Genomic DNA, 17,995 nt, shown 5'->3' with positions numbered 1-17,995 from the left:
GTCTCTTCTGGCCTCAGTATTTAGGAATAAATCTTCCCTGCACGCTGGCCTCACTCGCTGAGAGTGTGTTTGGTTTGTGTTCCAGACCAGCGTCTCCATAGAGATCAGGTACCAGGCCATGGATGGCACCGTGGGCGCCTGGAATGACGGGGAATTTCTGGAGAGTCCTAACTACCGGTCGGAGGGCGAAGGCCCGTTGGAGACAGAAAGCCTGCTCCCCGGGCACCGGCAGGGCTCGGCCGTGTCTCCTGGCAAATCCAACCCCAGCCTGAAACCGGCAGAGAGGAACTTCAGGAGGTAACATTCCACCCGTGACACCAACTCGATTCCCAGGCACTGCCCGGTGCGGGCAGAATTCTTGGCATGAGCGTGCAGTGGCAATGAGCCCTCCTCAATATGGCTATGGAGGGGGGCCCTGTTTGTCCTTGTTCATAGCGCCACCGTCTTCACATCACGCTGCAGCGAAGGGAGATAGGTGTACGAGCTCGCACAGTTGCATCTCACCTCCGCATTGTTGCTGGATTTGCATTTCCAGCTGCGTCTCCACCCTGTTCATTTTAAACAGGTCGATGCGCAGGTGGGCGCGGGGCGGGACATGGCTGCGGCTGCTTCTCCTCTGCCTCGAAACTCAGGCCAAAAAAAAAAAAAAAGGCTGTAAAACACAGGAGAAAATTAGCCGGACAGACTCACTCTGCCTCCCTGGTGGCCGTGCCGCGCTTTCGGAAGCCAAGCACCGCCCCTGAGACTAAGGCCCCGCCCCTTGGAATAAGACACATTGTCCAGTCTGCTTCAGTGCCAGATTTTGCCCATTGAGAGATGGCTCCTGCAAGAGACATGGGTTACAGGCTAATTCCGGGGGGCGGGGGAACGCAACATTTGTCAACAGATACTGCACTTCTAACACACCGTAACCGCAGGGCTAAGTAGAAGGGAAACTTGTGGTGATATTAGCTGCCACCAGGTGGTAACTGCTGGCAAATGCAGAGGTGTTACGGCAACCCAGGGATATAACCCCGGGGCTGGGTGCGGTTTCAGGCCGGGAGCAGAAGCAGCGATCAGCAGCTTGCTCGAGGGTGTGATGTTTACACTGCCTGCTCTCTGGGTTTCCAGGTGAGGACCGCAGCGCTGGTGTAAATGTCATGGGGGAGGGGGGGTGAGGGCTGTCCCGTGCAGACACATGCGCACAGGAGGAGTTCAGTGGCCATTAGGAGAGCAGCTCCGACCGTTCACTGAGAATTGGTTAGGCATGAATTGGAAATGTCGGTCATTGCTGGGCCCAAGTTGCTGGTGATTTCCTAGAGACCAGTCAGCCCAGTTCCTGGGCCCTGGGGTGGAGCTGAGTGTTAAAGCAAACCAGTTACTGAGGTTTGTAATGTGCCCGGGAGGAGTGGGAAATGCAAATATAATTAAATACAGATGTGGGGAGGATTAGGTGGCTGGCTGTTGGTTAGGCCTCCTCATATTGGATGGGATTGTAATACTTGGCATTTTTATAGCACCTTGAATCTCAAAGGATCCCACAGCATTTCACAGAGTACGGCACCACTGATATGCAGCCACCTCTGGGGTGGGATCTGGCAGCTGGGTTATAATGCCACTGACATGCAGCCACCTCTGAGGTAGGATCTGGCAGCTGGGTTACAGCATCACTGACATGCAGCCACCTGTGGGGTGGGATCTGGCAGCTGGGTTACAGTGCCACTGACATGCAGCCACCTCTGGAGTGCAAGCTGGGTTACAGTGCGGTGGATGTGCAGCTACCTCTGGGCGGGATCTGGCAGCTGGGTTACAGCACCACTGACAGCAGCTGTGTCTGGGTTGGGAGTGGCAGCTCAGCTGACAAGTGCACAGCCAAACAGATGCTCATCTATCACAGCGAGCTGATGGACATGGTGTAAGCACCTAGCTAGACAGATCAAATTGGGATATTTTGGTCCAGGGTGTAGGGCAAGCTCTTGCACCTTTGAACTTTTATCGTGCACCCTGAGCAGATGGAGCCTTGGTTTTCTGATGAGAAAACCTCCCCCCGATGACCTGGGCTTTTGGAACAGAAGGATCCAAATTCTATCCCTGGTAGATACTGTGATGTTCCAAGTAGCAGTTGTATGTGACACAGTGGTAACCATGCAGTTTTCCTGGCCTGTCCCCTCTCATGGATCCTCAACAGGATTTGAACTCAGAACCTGCTATACTACAGCACGGGCCTCTACCACAGAGCTAAAGGAGTAACTCCTCTAATGCACATCAGCAGTCAGCCGCTATCCACTACGAGGCCGTATCACCAGCGAGGGACCCAACACGCTTTATGAGCATGTTACGCTTATAGAGCCGTGGATTTGCTCCTTGCTCCTTAGTCTCCCTGAACCGTTCTGCGTCAGTGTCAGAAGTTCTTCCTCCTGATGCATGGCCTGTGCTCGGAACAGCTTATCGCTTAGCTGGCCAGCCAGGAAGGAGGAGATGTGTAGGCAGAAGTGCAGTCTGCTTTGGAACGGATTTTGCTCTGTACCCAATCAAATCCCCATGAAGAGTTCGTTTGCTGTTTTGTTTTGCTCTAATTTGACTCCTGCCGACTCCACACCCCTGGGACAGCGGCTCATACAGACCATTACAAAGCACTCAGCACTGTTCACCCCGGTGACTAGATGTCCCAGCCACTTTGGATGGGAGCCAGGCCTATGCACATGGGCGTGAAGATGAAATGACAGTCGAATGTGGGGCTCGTGGTGGGGCACAGGCATGGACACCCAAGTTTGCATGTGTGCGGAGGGACGGGAGGTGGGGAGCACTGCCTGGGTTCACGCATGCATGAACAGGTAGGGGGTGCTCACAAGGGAAGGTTAAAGAGAAGAGACAGAAATAATCCCAGCTAGGTAACCCTGCGTTGGAAGCTGGCAGAAAGACCTAGTGCTGGGTGAATAACAGATTTTTCAGTTTGTTGGCATTTCCGAACAATGGAGTGGTGGAGGGAGAATTGTTTCAAGTGGAACAGAAAGGGAAATGTTTCGAAATTTTCAACAAATTGAAAAATAAAAAATAATCACTTTGGGTTGAACGAAAGGTAGCATTGGGACTAGGAGCATTTCTTCACATCTGCCATTTTTTTAAAATGAAAAATGAAATGAAATGCCAAAGCCAAAAGTCATTTTGAATGGAAGAATTGACAAGTTTCTGGTTTTTGGGGACTTTTTTAGGGTTTTTCCAGCTGAAACAGCTCAGCGACATAAACACAAATTGACAAAATGTCTCAAGGTACCCGAGTTTTGATCCAAACATTTCACCTGGCTCGGGGGGGGGGGGGGGGGGGGGGGGGGGGGGGGGGGGGGGGGGGGGGGGGGCGGAGCCAAGCCATCCCCAAAGGGAGCCCTGCAGAACCATGCCCAGCTCTTGGCAATGAACCCAGCTGGGCTGGCGGTGATGCCAGAAGCAGGAAGGATGGGAGCTGATTTCCCAGTGACTTAGCGGAGTGAGCAAGGCTGATATGGAGAAAGAAACGGCCTGCCTGGCTTTGGAAACCAGCTGTGGAAATCGCTGATGGAGAATAAAAATGCAAGGCGAGCTAGAAAGAGAAACTAGGGGTCTGCACCCTTTACGGCCACTTTATGGGGATAAAAGAGAACACAGAGCTCCTCATTCTCATGACCTGAACCCACCCGCACACAACGGGCACTAAAGGGAACCCTCAGGCTGTCAGTCTCAGCAGAGGCTGGGGCCGAATGGGCCATGGAGAGTGAATTCTCAAGGCAGAGGAAGCTGATGCTGCATCCATGTACGGGGAGGGCTCCTGTTCTCATTCACACCACCAGAAACCTGGAGCGGCTCCACCGACTTCCACTGAGTCGTGCTGAATGTCCAGCAGCGTGGCTGAGACCAGGATCTGCTCCATCCAGCCAGGGAGGAAAAGACCCCAGAGTCCCAGTCCCCAGCTGGAGCCAGATGCAGCCAAGCGCCGGGTCCAGGCTCTCTGGAATAACGCCTGGGCGCGGATTGCACCCATGTCACACACCAGCCGAAGGCAAGTTCCGCTCAGCCAGAGGGCTCTTCGCAGCCAGAGGGGCTAGGGCCTGATTCTGACCCCACTTGGGCTGGGTGAACACCTCGGCCTTCAGGTTTACGCTGGCACATCAGAGCAGGAGCAGGCCCAGGGCGTTTGTTTGAGCTGTCTATTTAGGGAGGTGCTGATCAGTGACTCCCATGTTAAGGTGGACCGGAGAGCTGACCGGACCTGAATAGATTGAAAATAGCTTGGAGGATGGGGGCTTCGGTCACCACTGCGGTACTCCTACCTCACCCCATGGCAGCTCCAGGGAAACTGTCAAAAAATGGGGTCACCCAGTGTGGACCCAGCCCTGTTCAGGACTGGAGGGAAACAGCTCTCAGACGTCCAAGCTAGGATCTGCTGTCTCGCCTCTCCTCCCATGAGGGCGGGAGGGGGCCTATTCCCTGCTCTATCATATGATGGTTCCTAAAGGGCCTTCACTGAATGTGGCACCGTGCAGGGTATAGCCAGAGCGACACAGTACCCGTCCCAGGCGAGACAGACGATAGGCTAGCTTTGCAGTGGCCAATCACGTGCCTTAGAAATAGATCCGGTTTGTAGGATTTAGAGCCGTGTCCTTTTTTGCACAGGCATTTGAAAATCTTTTTTGCCGCAAAGGGCCAGTCGGGCTTCTGCCACGTAGCTCACAGACCCACCCACACTCTCTGTACTTAGGCTGCCTGGTTTTTCTCTCGAGATTTGTCTCCTACGTGACCACTTAAGGAGGAAATTGTCCTTTCCTCCTAGCAGAATGCTGCGGGAGGGTGCTCCCAGAGGCTCCGAAATGCTCTGGCAAGCAGCTAATTTACTCGGTGAATTGGGCTGTGTCCTGTGGATTTCCAGCCTAATTGAAACCATAGATCAGTTTCCCAGCTCAATACACAGTACATTTTTTGTACAGGGAAGATGCTAACGGATTTCAAAGGGAGCTAGCACCGCTATTTGTCAAGTGTAACAGTAGCTGGGGGTTTAGTAGCCTGGATTTTTGATTTATAATCTCTACAAAAGCAGGTTCAAATCCTGGAACAATCAACACCCATTTCCATCCTTCCTGCATAGGTACGCGCAGAGCCATGTAGCTTACAATAGATCGGCTGTTCAGAGGAGAGCTTCTAAATCAGTGTCTGATTTGCTCCATCTGGACTGTGAAGATACCAGAGAAGGAGCCATGGCCAGGGTCAAAATTTCCCTTCTTTCCTCAGTGTTGTGTATTTTTGCTGGGTGACATTTGGCTCCACCCCAGAGCTGGCTGCATTTTGGGGGCACTGAGTGCACTTGCTCAGGGTGACAGACACTGTGTGCAGTCGACTGAGTCAGACACAAAGTTAACAGCCCAGCTAGTGCCTGAGTCATGGCTGTGGGACTGGGAGGCTAAACTGCACTCTGGTACCCAGTGTTAGCACCATTAGGATGCAGGGCTGCTGACCTGAAGCTGCGTACTGCTATGCAGTCTGCCCTAAAACATCTTTGAGCAGGGGGTTGGACTAGATGACCTCCTGAGGTCCCTTCCAACCCTGATATTCTATGATTCTATGATCAGTGCCCCCTAGCAGATGGGGGAGTCAGTCCCTGCTCGGACAGTTCCTAAATCTCGTACAAAGGCCCCATAAAGTTTGTCTTCAGTTACCCCCATTCAGAGATCACTAAAATGCCCTGCAGTGACCAACCTGCTGTGTGGGCCTTAATGCTCAGAGGGGCGGATGCCTGGGACCCTTCAGGATCAGGCCCCTGCTCTGTGTATGAAACAGGAGTATTTTAGCACCTTCCTGTTTTTTATGATCACAGCTAATGCAGGAGGTGGGCTGGGCTTTCCCTGGTTTTGTTAAGGGGCAAAGCAATAATGACAAGTTAGCAAACTACCAACTGTAAGGTGTTCCTGTGGCACTTTCCCCAAGACGGGAGGTGTTAGGCCTGCTGTCCTGAGCAAATTGAATGTGGGTAATTCTATCCTGTCTCCCTTAAATCGCTCTGGCTCTGCAGCATTGCTGCATGCTCACTGCTAACCAGCTGCCACCCCAGAAGTGTCTGCATTTCAATGCTGGTCCCTGTACGCAGAGTCTGAAAAGTCTTTGGGGGTCACAGGATGCCACTGCAGCTGCCTGCGTGAATGGGTGAAATCCTAGCGCCGTTGAAATCAGCAGCAAAACTCCCACTGACTTCAGTGGGGCCAGGGTTTCACCCAACACACTCCCTCGTGGCTGAGCATTGTAATGAGATTTGGGAATTGCGCCCAAGCAAGCAATATCCAGCAGCCGTCCACGCTGAGGGTTTGCAGGCTATCCCTGCCATGTCCTGGTCCACCTGCACCCCGGCAACCCAGCGGCTGCGTTATTACCAATGTCCCCGTCCCCGTCGCCCCGTGGGCCTGCTGCCCTCGCTGGCGGAGCTGAGGATTGAAAGCAGCAGGCTGACGTGCGCCACGTTGCTGCTCCCAGGTCTGAAGAGGACGACATGTATTATCACAGCGAGGACGAACTCCTGGGCGAGGCAGACACCCTGAGCCAGGGCTCCCTCAGCACGAGGTATCGGGCCAGGCCGGGCCTGGGCCGTCAGGTTGCAGTGTGCTGTGCTGTGCATGGTGTGTCCTGTCACAAAGGCCGGGGCTTTCCTCGCTCGCCTGCTCCCCACGTCCAACACCAGTTGCAGACGCAGCCCTGATGGAGCCGCTCTATTCTAACAGGAGTTCAGAGCACGGGGCGGGGGGGTCTCCGGGGCTGTAGATCCGTCCACCCTTCTAACACCGGTCCCAGTGCAACCAGACCAGGGCTGACCAAACGCTCTTCTCAGCTGATGGCTGTGGGGTGGCCTGTGGGAAAGAGCTGGAGGGCTCAGCTCGGCTATTGAGGGGGACGCCCACTCTCCAGTCACCACCATCAGTGCCCTCAACAAAGAGGCCCAGGGCTGAATGAGTCGCGAGCCTGAACTCCCCGTCTGACGTGGGCAGTCCCGCTGGCTCAGTGGTGGAGCACAGTGGCAAGACAGCATGGGGGAAGCCTGCCCCCCACGCTGCACCTGGCCTGTGGGTAGAGGGCTGCACTCTCCATGGTATATTCCCTCGGGGGGACGTACAGGAGAGAGGTTTCCTGGTCGTGCCTATGGCCTGCAGTGCTATAGTTCAGATTCTAGCAGCATTCCCAGGTGCAATCCAGTTCGTCTACAGGAACCCATCTGTCATAGGATCGCCTCCTCTTTCCCATCCATAGGATGTTTTAAGCTCCATATTTACTCCGTGCTACCATAGCTACATTTGCTGTCTATCTAGGGCAGCGGTTCTGAACCTTTCCAAACTACTGTGCCCCTTTCAGGAGTCCGATTTGTCTTGCGGACCCCCAAGTTTCACCTCACTTCAAAACAACTTGCTCACAAAATCAGACATAAAAACACAAAAGTGTCCCGGCCCACTGCTACTGACAAATGGCTGACTTTCTCATTTTCCCCATATAATTATAAAATACATCGACTGGAATATAAATATTGTACTTACATGTCAGTGTATAGCGTATAGAGCAGTATAAACAAGTCAGTGTCTGTATGAAATGTTAGTTTGTACTGACTTTGCTAGTGCTTTTTATGTAGCGTGTTGTAACACTAGGCAAATATCTCGATGAGCTGATGTACCCCTGGAAGGCCTCTGCATACACCAGGTTGAGAACCACTGATCTAAGGTACTTATTGGGCCCCATTAACCTCATATCTGGATGCCTCATAATCTTTAGTGTATGTATCCTCACAGCAGCCCTGTGAGACAGGGCAGGGCTGTTATCCCCATGCTACAGATGAGGAAATGAGGCACAGAGAGGCTAAGTGACTTGCCCAAGGCCACCTAGGGTGACTGGCAAAAGCAAAAGCTTGCACCCTGGTGTCCCAAATACGAGGTGAGAGCCCTAATTCCTTCTTGCACTTCAGGGGTGGCTCATGGTCCTAGATTTAATTTTCATATCTATACTGGAGTAAATCAGGAGTCACTTCACTGAAGTCACAACAGGTTTAGCCCAGTGTAAATGAGAACAGACTCAGGCCCCTGATGTATTACACAGAGTGGGTCAAAATTTTCCCTCCAAACTTTTTTTTTTTTTTTTCAGAAAATTAACTTTTTTTTTTTTCAAGAAATGCCCCTTTTTTATTACTTGTTAACCCCTTTTTTTCCTGGAGCGGGCACCAAAAGAGAGAGAGGTGGTGCTAAGGACTCCTGCCCCGGTAGGGCCACTGTTTTCCTTGATGTGGCTGTCGGCCGGGGGATAAGCCGGACTCCCACAGGGGATGCCCCGAGCCTTTCTGATTCTCTGAGGCTAGCTGGTACTTTCCATCAGAGCATCCTCTGCCCAGGTGGGCTCAGCAGAGCAAATTTTCTTTGATGCCCCCCTCTCTGGCCTCTCAAACGTGGTTTAAAGTGACATCAGCTCATATCTCCAGATCCTTCCATGTCCTAGCAGGTTTATTAGCTGCAGCTCCCAGTCATGGACCTGATCCAAAGCCCACTAAGTGAGTGGGGAAAATCCCTCTTGACTCTGTGGCTTTGGCTCAGGCCTTTAGTTTTGCCTGCAAACATCATTCAAAAGCCACTTACCACTTGTCCCAGATCACTGGGAAGATGTGACATTCATCAGCTGATTTTTCTGTCCCGTGGGGGGGGGGGAAATGAACAGACCCCGAAAGGAAAAGAATTTATAAATCGCTCCGCGCGTCCCCCAAGTTCTTGTCCAGTCAAGGGCCGTCCTGCCTCCTAGGGTCACTGGCTTTCCCAGCGCGCATGTTCCACCCTGTTAGCTGCATGGATCAAGTCAGAACTGATTAGCGCCTGCTCCATGCATGGTCTGGGCTCACGCACTGCTGTCAATTGGCTGGAGTCGGCCCCATATGGGAACATCCAGAGTAAGCCGTCCGTCGGGGAAGACAAGTCGTTTATAGGCAGGGCTCTGCCGCTCACTCGGGGATGTGTCGGGATCAGTTTGCACCCTGGGCAAACCATCAGGGAGGCCTGGCCCCAGTCGGACATTCCAGATAGACGGGTCCAGCAATGAAGCTTGGTGACAGCCCATTAACTGGATGTCAGCCGAGAAGGCAAGCTGAGACGCAGATTCTGGGGAGAGGGAGGATGGGCGGCAGTTAGGGTGCTAACCTACAGCTTACGCCCCGGGGGTTCAAGGCCCTGTCCTGCCACAGACTCCCTTTGTAAGGCTCTGTGCCTCAGTTTCCCAGCTGTACAATGGGGATCATAGCACTGCCCTGTGTCATGGGGGAGGGGGGGGGTTGTGGGGATGAATACATTAAAGACTGTGAGATGCTCAGGTACTGTGATAAGCACCTTAGACAGGAAGCCCAGGACAATGGCTTCTGCTAAGGGTCCATATCTAGCTCCATCAGCAGATCTTGCAGCAGAAATTAAGTGGTTTGTTTCCGAGTGGCTTGTTCCTTCCCTCTCTCCTGGCCGGGCAGGGAGCGTGGGGGCTCAGCGCTTTGACTGGCTCTGTCCGGTGTAAATGTGCGTGTAGTTCAGTAGACCAGCAGACATCCCTCTCGGAATTGGTTAGAGATACCTGTCGGCTCCTGCGGGCAGCTCTCTCTGTACGGAAGGTAGCAGTAGTAAGCTATTATCCTGTAGTGGGCCAGCCCATACAGGGGGGCATGATACATGCATGCCCTTTGCCAGCGTGTTACCTGGAGACCAGTCTTTGGCTGAAGCATCACGCCAGCTAAAAGCAAGCCAAGTGCACACCTTGGCAGGACGAATACAGCCCCACGAAGGAGAGATACGAGCCTGCATGGCGGCCTGTCTACCCCTTTGCAAAGCAGTGCCAGAAGGTGCTGCATAATTGTTCACCGAATCCCTCCCTGCCGGGAAGGGGCCTCTTCACCATCAGTACCTTGAGCTCTGACATAGAATCATAGAAGATTAGGGTTGGAAGAGACCTCAGGAGGTCATGTAGTCCCACTCCTTGCTCAAAGCAGGACCAACCCCAACTAAATCATCCCAGCCAGGGCTTTGTCAAGCCTGACCTTAAAAACCTCTAAGGATGGAGATTCCACCCCCTCCCTAGGGAACCCATTCCAGTGCTTCACCACCCTCCTAGTGAAATAGTGTTTCCTCATTTCCAACCTAAACTTCCCCCACTGAAACTTGAGACCATTGCTCCTTGTTCTGTCATCTGCTACCACTGAGAATAGCCTAGATCCATCCTCTTTGGAACCCCCTTTCAGGTAGTTGAAAGCAGCTATCAAATCCCCCCTCATTCTTCTCTTCCGCAGCCTAAACAATCCCAGTTCCCTCAGCCTCTCCTCATAAGTCATGTGCCCCAGACCCTGATCATTTTCGTTGCCCTTCGCTGGACTCTCTCCAGTTTGTCCACACCCTTTCTGTAGTGGGGGGCCCAAAACTGGATGCAATACTCCAGATGTGGCCTCACCAGTCCCAAATAGAGGGGAATAATCACTTCCATCGATCTGCTGGCAATGCTCCTACAAATGCAGCCCAAAATGCCATTAGGCTTCTTGGCAACAAGGGCACACTGCTGACTCATATCCAGCTTCTCATCCACTGTAATCCCCAGGTCCTTTTCTGCAGACATCTGCACTCCATGAGGACAAGCCGGGATTCATAACAAGGCTGCACAGGAGTCTCTCACCCCTCCCAGCCCCATCACTATCTCCTACCCTTGGTCCTGGGAGTCAGAATTAAATAATCCATCAAGGAAATAGACAGAAGGGGCTGGAGGCATCTCCAACGCTCGGAAGTTGGTTCTCCATCACTAATGACTCAGAGACAAATGGCATATTGAAAAATAAGGCTCCAGGCAATAAGCCTGAACGAGCCAATTCATTTCAGAGACACTGCTGTCTCAGTGCAAAACCGTGCTGCATTTAATTCTCAGTACACAGAAGCCCGGGGCCGTCATTACTGCTTGTGGCAGTGAGTTCCACAGGCTCGGACCAGCCCCTGTGGAAGTTCCTGTCTCCTGCCCTCGGAAGCCTTCCCCTAGTGGTTGGCAGGTTCAGTGTCCCAGGGAAGGGAGCTGTTGTAGAAGGTCCTGGTGGCGGAGGGAAAGGCATCTCCTGGGTAGCACAAGCCGAGCCTGTGAAGGGCTTTGGATGTTAGGGCAGAGACCTGCCTGGCCCAAGGGCTGCTGCCTTCTATTCTGTTCTGTGTTGGCTTTTACACCACACGCATGACCATAGTATCCGAGTGCAGGGGTGGTGGAGCCTTCCCAAAAGTGGGGAGGCAAGGGGCCAGGACCCCCCACCCCCTCCATGGTCCTGCCCCTTCCACCCGAGGCCCCCACCTCCGGCCCAGCTGAAGCCGGAGTGGGCCAGGAGCCACGGATCCCCCACCTGCCTGGGGTGGGGGAGCCAAGAGCAGCCCCCGGCCTGTGTCCCCACCCAGCAGGCCCCACGCCCAAGGCAGGAGGGTTCATGGCTCCCCACAGCTGCCCGTGCAGCTCTTACCCTAACCCAGCTCTGTCCAGGGGACGGGGCCTTGGAGCCGCAGCCCGGCCATGCTAAGAGCCACACGGGCAGCTGTGAGGAGCTGCAGACCCTCCACTACCATGGGTGGGGGGCCCAGGGAGCAGGGACATGGGTCAGGGGCTGCTCTCGGCCCCCTCCCACCCAGGCAGATGGAGGGTCGGTGGAGCCGGTGGTGCTTCAGCTGCTGGCCTGGTCGAGGGGGGCAGGAGGGGCCATGGTGAAAAGTGGACAGGGCAGGACTCTTGTCAGGTAATGACAAAAAAAATGGAGAGCGAGAGAACACAGCCGCACTGCGTGTGACTCCAAGGATGGCACATTTGCTAGGGGTTGTTCCCACATTGCAGGGGCCCCAGAGACAGAGGGGTGACCCGGATGACTCACTATAGCACTCTTCAATGTGATGGTCTGTCTCCACCAGGCGGCTCTCCGACCACTTGTCTCCAAAGCACTGGTGCGTTTTACCTGAAACTCCTTCGGCCGAGCTAGTGCCGGCCGCGCCGGCGTCTGTGGCTAGCAGGGGGCGCGGGGGCATAAGGGGTCTCTTTCTTCCTGCCCTCAAGCTGCCCAGGGCCATCCATCCCTGAGTATTATGGCTTAGCTCTCCAGCCAGGGCAACCACCCCACTAGGGGCAGATGGACCTAGAACAGCGACCCTGCGCTGGCTGTCCTACCCTTCTACCACTGGAGCAAAGAGACCGCCGTGGAGGCCCTGGGGCCTGGATTCTATTCCCAGCTCTGCCGCTGACCTGTTGTCTCTCCTTGGGCAAATCACTGCCATGCCCCATGCCTCAGTTTCCCCATCTGTCGCATTATGCTTGGTGTGCAGAGAAGTGTGAGCTCTAGCGGTGAAAAGTGCCAAGCATTGGTATTAAAACTGTTATTGATTTTGAAAAATAGGGAGGAACTGGTTCATGATTCCAAGGAATGGAAGGTGGGAGAACAGCACAATAAAGACAATGGATTTCAAGCAGCCAGACTTTAGCAAACTCAGGAAGTTGGTAGGTAAGATCCCATGGAAAGCAACTCTAAGGAGAAAAACAATAGAAGACAGCTTGCAGTTTTTCAGAGAGACATTATTAGGGGCGCAAAAGCAAACTATCCCACTGTGTAGGAAAGACAGGAAGTCTGGCAAGAGACCACCCTGGCTTAACCAGGAGATCTTCAATGATCTAAAACTCAAAAAAGCGTCCTACAAAAAGTGGAATCTCTGTCAAATTACAAAGGATGAATATAAACAAACAACACAAGTATGTAGGGACAAAATTAGAAAGGCCAAGGCACAAAACAAGATCAAACTAGCTAGAGACAAAAAGGATAACAAGAAAACATTCTACAAATACAGTCGAAGCAAGAGGAAGACCAAGATAGGGTAGGCCCATTACTCAATGAGGGGGAAAAAACAATAACAGAAAATGTGGAAATGGCAGAGCTGCTTAATGACCACTTTGTTTCAGTTTTCACCAAGAAAGTTGGTGGTGATTGGACGTCTAACATAGTGAATACCAGTGAAAATGACATAGGATCAGAGGCTAAAATAGGAAAAGAACAAGTTAAAAATTATTTAGACAAGTTAGATGTCTTCAAGTCACCAGGGCCTGATGAAATGCATCCTAGAATACTCAAGGAGCTGACTGAGGAGGTATCTGAGCCATTAGCGATTATCTTTGAAAAGTCATGGAAGATGGGAGAGATTCCAGAAGACTGGAAAAGGGCAAATAGAGTGCCCATCTATAAAAAGGGAAATAAGGACAACCCTGGGAATTACAGATCAGTCAGCTTAACTTCTGTACCCAGAAAGATAATGGAACAAATAATTAAGCAATCAATTTGCAATCTTGAAGATAATAATGTGGTAAGTAACAGTCAGCATGGATTTGTTAAGAACAGATCATGTCAAACCAATCTGATAGTTTTCTTTGACAGGGTAACAAGCCTTGTGGATAGGGGGCAAGCGGTAGATGTGGTATATCTTGACTTTAGTAAAGCTTTTGATGCTGTCTCGCATGACCTTCTCATAAACAAACTAGGGAAATGCAGCCTAGATGGAGCCACTGTAAGGCGGGTGCAAAACTTGTTTGAAAACCGTTCCCAGAGAGTAGTTATCAGTGGTCCACAGTCATACTGGAAGGGCATAATGAGTGGGGTCCTGCAGGGGGATCAGTTCTATGTCTGGTTCTGTTCAATATCTTCATCAATGGTTTAGATAATGGACTAGAGAATGCATTTATTAAGTTTGCGGATGATACCAAGCTGGGAGGAGTTGCAAGTACTTTGGAGGATAGGATTAAAATTCAAAATGATCTGGACAAACTGGAGAAATTTTCTGAAGTAAATAGGATGAAATTCAATAAGGACAAATGCAAAGTGCTCCTTCCTCAGTGGAGTAATCAGTTGCACACATACTGAATGGGAAATGACTGCCTAGGAAGGAGTACTGTGGAACAGGATCAGGTGTCAGAGTGGATCACAAGCTAAATATGAGTCATCGGTGTAATGCTGTTGCAAAAAAAGTGAACATCATTCTGGGATGTATTAGCAGGAGTGTTGTAAGCAAGACACAGGTAGTAATTCGTCCCAGAAACACTTACTCACGTACTTCACTTTAAGCTCATGGGGAGACTCACTGGAGTCGATGGGACTGGCTTGCGTGGTACAAGTTAAGCTGGTGCATGAACGTTTTTGGTTTGCAAACTCTGGTAGTGTCTTTATTTGATTTGCAGTGTTTTCCTTTGCTTTGGGAGGGGCTGAGCGCACTTTCAGATGCCTGAAAAATAATGACAAATTTTCATGAGGATCAGGGCCCCACAACGGCGTTCTCAGCCGGGTGGGCCCGAGCCGGATTTACCAGGGTGTAACCGGGAGCAGACGCACCGGCAGCGCCCCCTGCTGGTCATCTCCAGGAATTAGCTCACCAGCCTCCGGAGCGCCCTCTTCAGGCCGGTGTCTCGCCTTGCTGCTGGCTCCCGTGTCCCTCCCAGGACCGCAGTGCTCCTTTCACTGGGTGTTGCCCCCTGGGCAGGGAACCCCCCCCATCCCTACCTTGCCTCAGTCATAGGCTCCTGCCAGTCACCAGCTAGCCCACGCGCCCTGGGGCAGACTGCAGTATGAGCCACTTATCACAGGCAAGGTTGGGTTTGGACCTGCTGTCTCTGCCTACCCGTGGCTGCCCCTGCAACCCCCATACCTAATAGGCCTTCCCAGGCCTGCAGCCTGGGGCTTTCCTAGGCCAGAGCTTCCTTGGCCTTTCCCCAGCCCTGCTCCAATCTAGGTGTCCTGCTTGGCACCTTGCAGCCAGGCCCTTCTCCCTTTACAGGCAGAGGGACAGTGCTCTTCTGCTCCTGGCTTTTATAAGGTCTGTTTGGGGTGTGGCCCCCAGCTGCGGCTGCTCTGCTAATCAGCCCAGCTCTTCCCCTGCCCCAGCCCTCTCCCAGGGCTGTCTTAAATCCCTCTGGGCCCAAGCAGGTATCCACCCTGCTACACAGAGATTCCCTCTTTCTTGGGCTCACAGCCCCTGTCCAGATGTCATTGCCATTTGGTATATGTTTTCTCCAGAATGCACCGCAGGGCTGGGTGCAAAGCTCTGGGAAGAAGCAGAAAGTTTTTTGGGGGGTGTCCATATGCATGGAGTTCTTTCCCTATCTCTGTGTGCTATGTTCATGGTCCTTTCCCAGTCAAATGCGTGTCCCCCTTTAACAAGTAATGCTTATAAAAGAGAGAGACCCTCTGTGACTAACTCTTTTCCATTGTATTTTTGATACATCTGTAACGCCCCAGCCTGGGAGAAGATGCCGAAGAGGAGAATTCTGGGTAAATAGCTGTGTGGATGCACGGGAGAGGGACCGAACAAAACCTCCTAGATTGTCTAACGTGTAGGCCCAGCTCCCTTGAGCAGCGTCCCAGCCATGCTGAGAGTGACGGCGTCAAAGCCTCTCTCTCTCTCGGGCTCCTTATTTAAGACAGAGCCGGAATGTCAGAGCAGCGAGTGGGCTGCCGGCGAGCACAAAACAAGAGACCAAAAAGCATAACCTGATAGCTGTTTGCCTTTAAAAATTCATGGGGGGCACGGAGCTCTGTAACCGACTGCAATCTGGTCGGAGTGAATTATTGATGCTTCCTTTTCTTTGGCTTTGCGGATGCAGCCAAGTTGTGCCCGGCTGCTCGGTGAGCTCGGTCCATTGCTAATGAGCTCAGTGGGCCAGTTGCTTCCGAGCCAGGGACCCGAGTGTGAACCCTTTAAGCGAACGCACAGGAAGGAGGCTGAATGATACGGGTTGCTGAGCCCCGGCCGCAGATTCTTGCAGCGATTTGGGACCATTTAATGAGTCCCCTGGGTGTGTCTGTCTATATTTATATCTGGATTTAGAGCCCCTGGATTCATTTGTTCATTTATAGGCTTGAGCGACACCTTCTGAGATAAACAGGACCTGGTTTCTCAATGCAGCCTCTTTCTCTGGGGGCACAGGTTTGCATTCATAATTTCAGGCACACCTGGGGAGCATCTCCATTTTGTTCCCTGGCTGTGCTCACACACCAGCTCGCTGGACTAGCACCTCCTTGTGCTCAATTGCAAAGGCAAACATTGTCAGCCAGATGAATTGCTCACAGTCTAGGCATCCAGCAGGCCACCAGGTGCATGCAGAGACTGTAGAAGAACAGGAACAGAGAGGATGTTTGATATGAATGAACCACGATGCAATCCAATGTTCTGAGTGTTGCAGTCTGGTCTTGGGAGGAGAGGAGTTGCAGATGGGAAGGACTGAACTGGGGCGTACAGTCCACCCCCATCCAGGCCAGGGCATAACTGTTCCCCGCAATCTCTTCTGCAGGGATTGGTCTCAAATGATTGAGCAAGAATCCTGTTCAGCCATGGCCTGGGAGGTGTCACGGCATATGGAATCACAGTCCATCTTACACAGGAGGCATTTATTAAAGAAACAGCTACAAACTATTGACACAAATAGGCCAACTTCTACACAGCTTGAGTCCCAGCTTTGTCTGTGTTGTTAACCACAAACCACACTCTGCCTATAACTCTGTAGAGCACACAGAGCTATCTAGTGGCTGGGTAATATAATTACAAGTAAACGTATCATTACAAGGCACAACATTATAGATTGTCTTGCTAAGAGCAGATCTGATCTGGCAAGGGCAGATCCGATTGGATCAGGCCCAGTGATGTGTCCTAGGGATAATGGTTTTCTTGCTGTTGGTGGGATGCTTTTAAATCTGACAATGTGATGTTGTTTCTCTCCCCCACCCCCCTTTCTGCACCTAACTCAGCAAAATGTCTGAAATGAGGAATAAACTCAATGACGGATACAAGTCAGTAGCAAGGTACCACTATCCTGGGTCTGGAGGGAGGCTGTGTGCAGTTTTGGAGGAGGGTTTTCTCTCTGACCCCACCCATCTTCTTATGCCTGTGTTGTTCTGGGTTGCTCCCACACACCACCTGTTCCACACCCCCATGATCCTGTGAACCCGTATGACTCTGCATAGAAATACACTCAGGGTCTCAGTAAATCTGTTTACCACCTGGCTTATCTGCTTGGCAGCCCCTGTGCAACGAGCTGGTCTCCACTTCCCCTGTGTATCTGGTCTCAGAGCCACCACCTTAGTCCCCCTGCAGAGGCCCCAGGACTGAACGGAACTAGAGATTGGACTATCCCAGGGCAGTGGTCTACATGTCCATGTGAATCCAGTGCCTTATTCAGCAGCAGGAAAATCACAGACGCTGAGCTCCAAGGGGTGGCTGGGGGGATGGGACAGAGGCACAAACCCTCTTTTTAGAGAATTTCTGTTCCGTGGGAAATTCCGACATCTCAAAACGTTTTTTCATTTTGAATCGAACAAGTAGATACTACAAAATTTCCCGTGAAATGAAAATTTGGAACCATTTTGATTTGGAACCATTGAAATGTTTTGGTCTGTCTTCGTTGTTTTGATTTATTTTGTTTCATCTCTTATATTCTATAGCATTAAATAGATTATAGATATAATGAACACAACAAATCCTGTCTCTTGGCAGGGGGTTAGACCAGATGACCTTTGCGGTCCCTTCTAACCCTATGGTTCTAGGATTTTACTGATATATAAATATTTTAATACAATAGAAACATCTAACCAAAATTAATTGAAACAATGAAGCCGACAGTAAACATTTGTACTTTATCAAAACGAAATGTTTTGACGTCAGTGAAACAGAACGAGAAGGGCGAAATGATTCATTTCAACTCTTTGCTGTCCAAAATTCCTTTGAAATTGACACGTTGCTGGGAAAGATTTTGAATTCAGGGAAACTGAATTTCACAACGGAAAACACTTCCCACCAGTGACATCTCTTTCCTTTGCGCATGCAGCAGGGAGGGAGAGCTCCCCTGCACGCCGGAGGGCAGAGAGGAAATTTTCTCCTTGGGTGTCTGTGGACCTGAGCTCCTCAGAACCAACCCACCTGGGTCCCAGCAGATGTACCCGCACCCCTCGCTCAGCACTCCCTGCGTT

General features: G+C 51.7%; 1 protein-coding gene across 5 annotated transcripts in view; it reads left to right on the top strand.

Moving 5' to 3' along the window:
• OTOF (otoferlin) overlaps positions 1-17,995 on the top strand; it is a 197,530-nt gene that overhangs the window by 105,046 nt on the left and 74,489 nt on the right. For all 5 annotated transcript variants that reach the window (XM_037893746.2, XM_043542016.1, XM_037893743.2 and 2 more), the window contains exon 5: positions 86-297. In XM_037893746.2, coding sequence (XP_037749674.1) covers positions 86-297 — 212 coding nt within the window. The remainder of the gene's footprint in view (positions 1-85; positions 298-17,995) is intronic.

This window comes from Chelonia mydas, chromosome 3 (assembly GCF_015237465.2).
Source record: "Chelonia mydas isolate rCheMyd1 chromosome 3, rCheMyd1.pri.v2, whole genome shotgun sequence".
Taxonomy (NCBI): Eukaryota; Metazoa; Chordata; order Testudines; family Cheloniidae; genus Chelonia; species Chelonia mydas.
The sequence above is the reverse complement of the archived record's forward strand: the minus strand, read 5'-3'. Positions and strand labels throughout refer to the sequence as shown.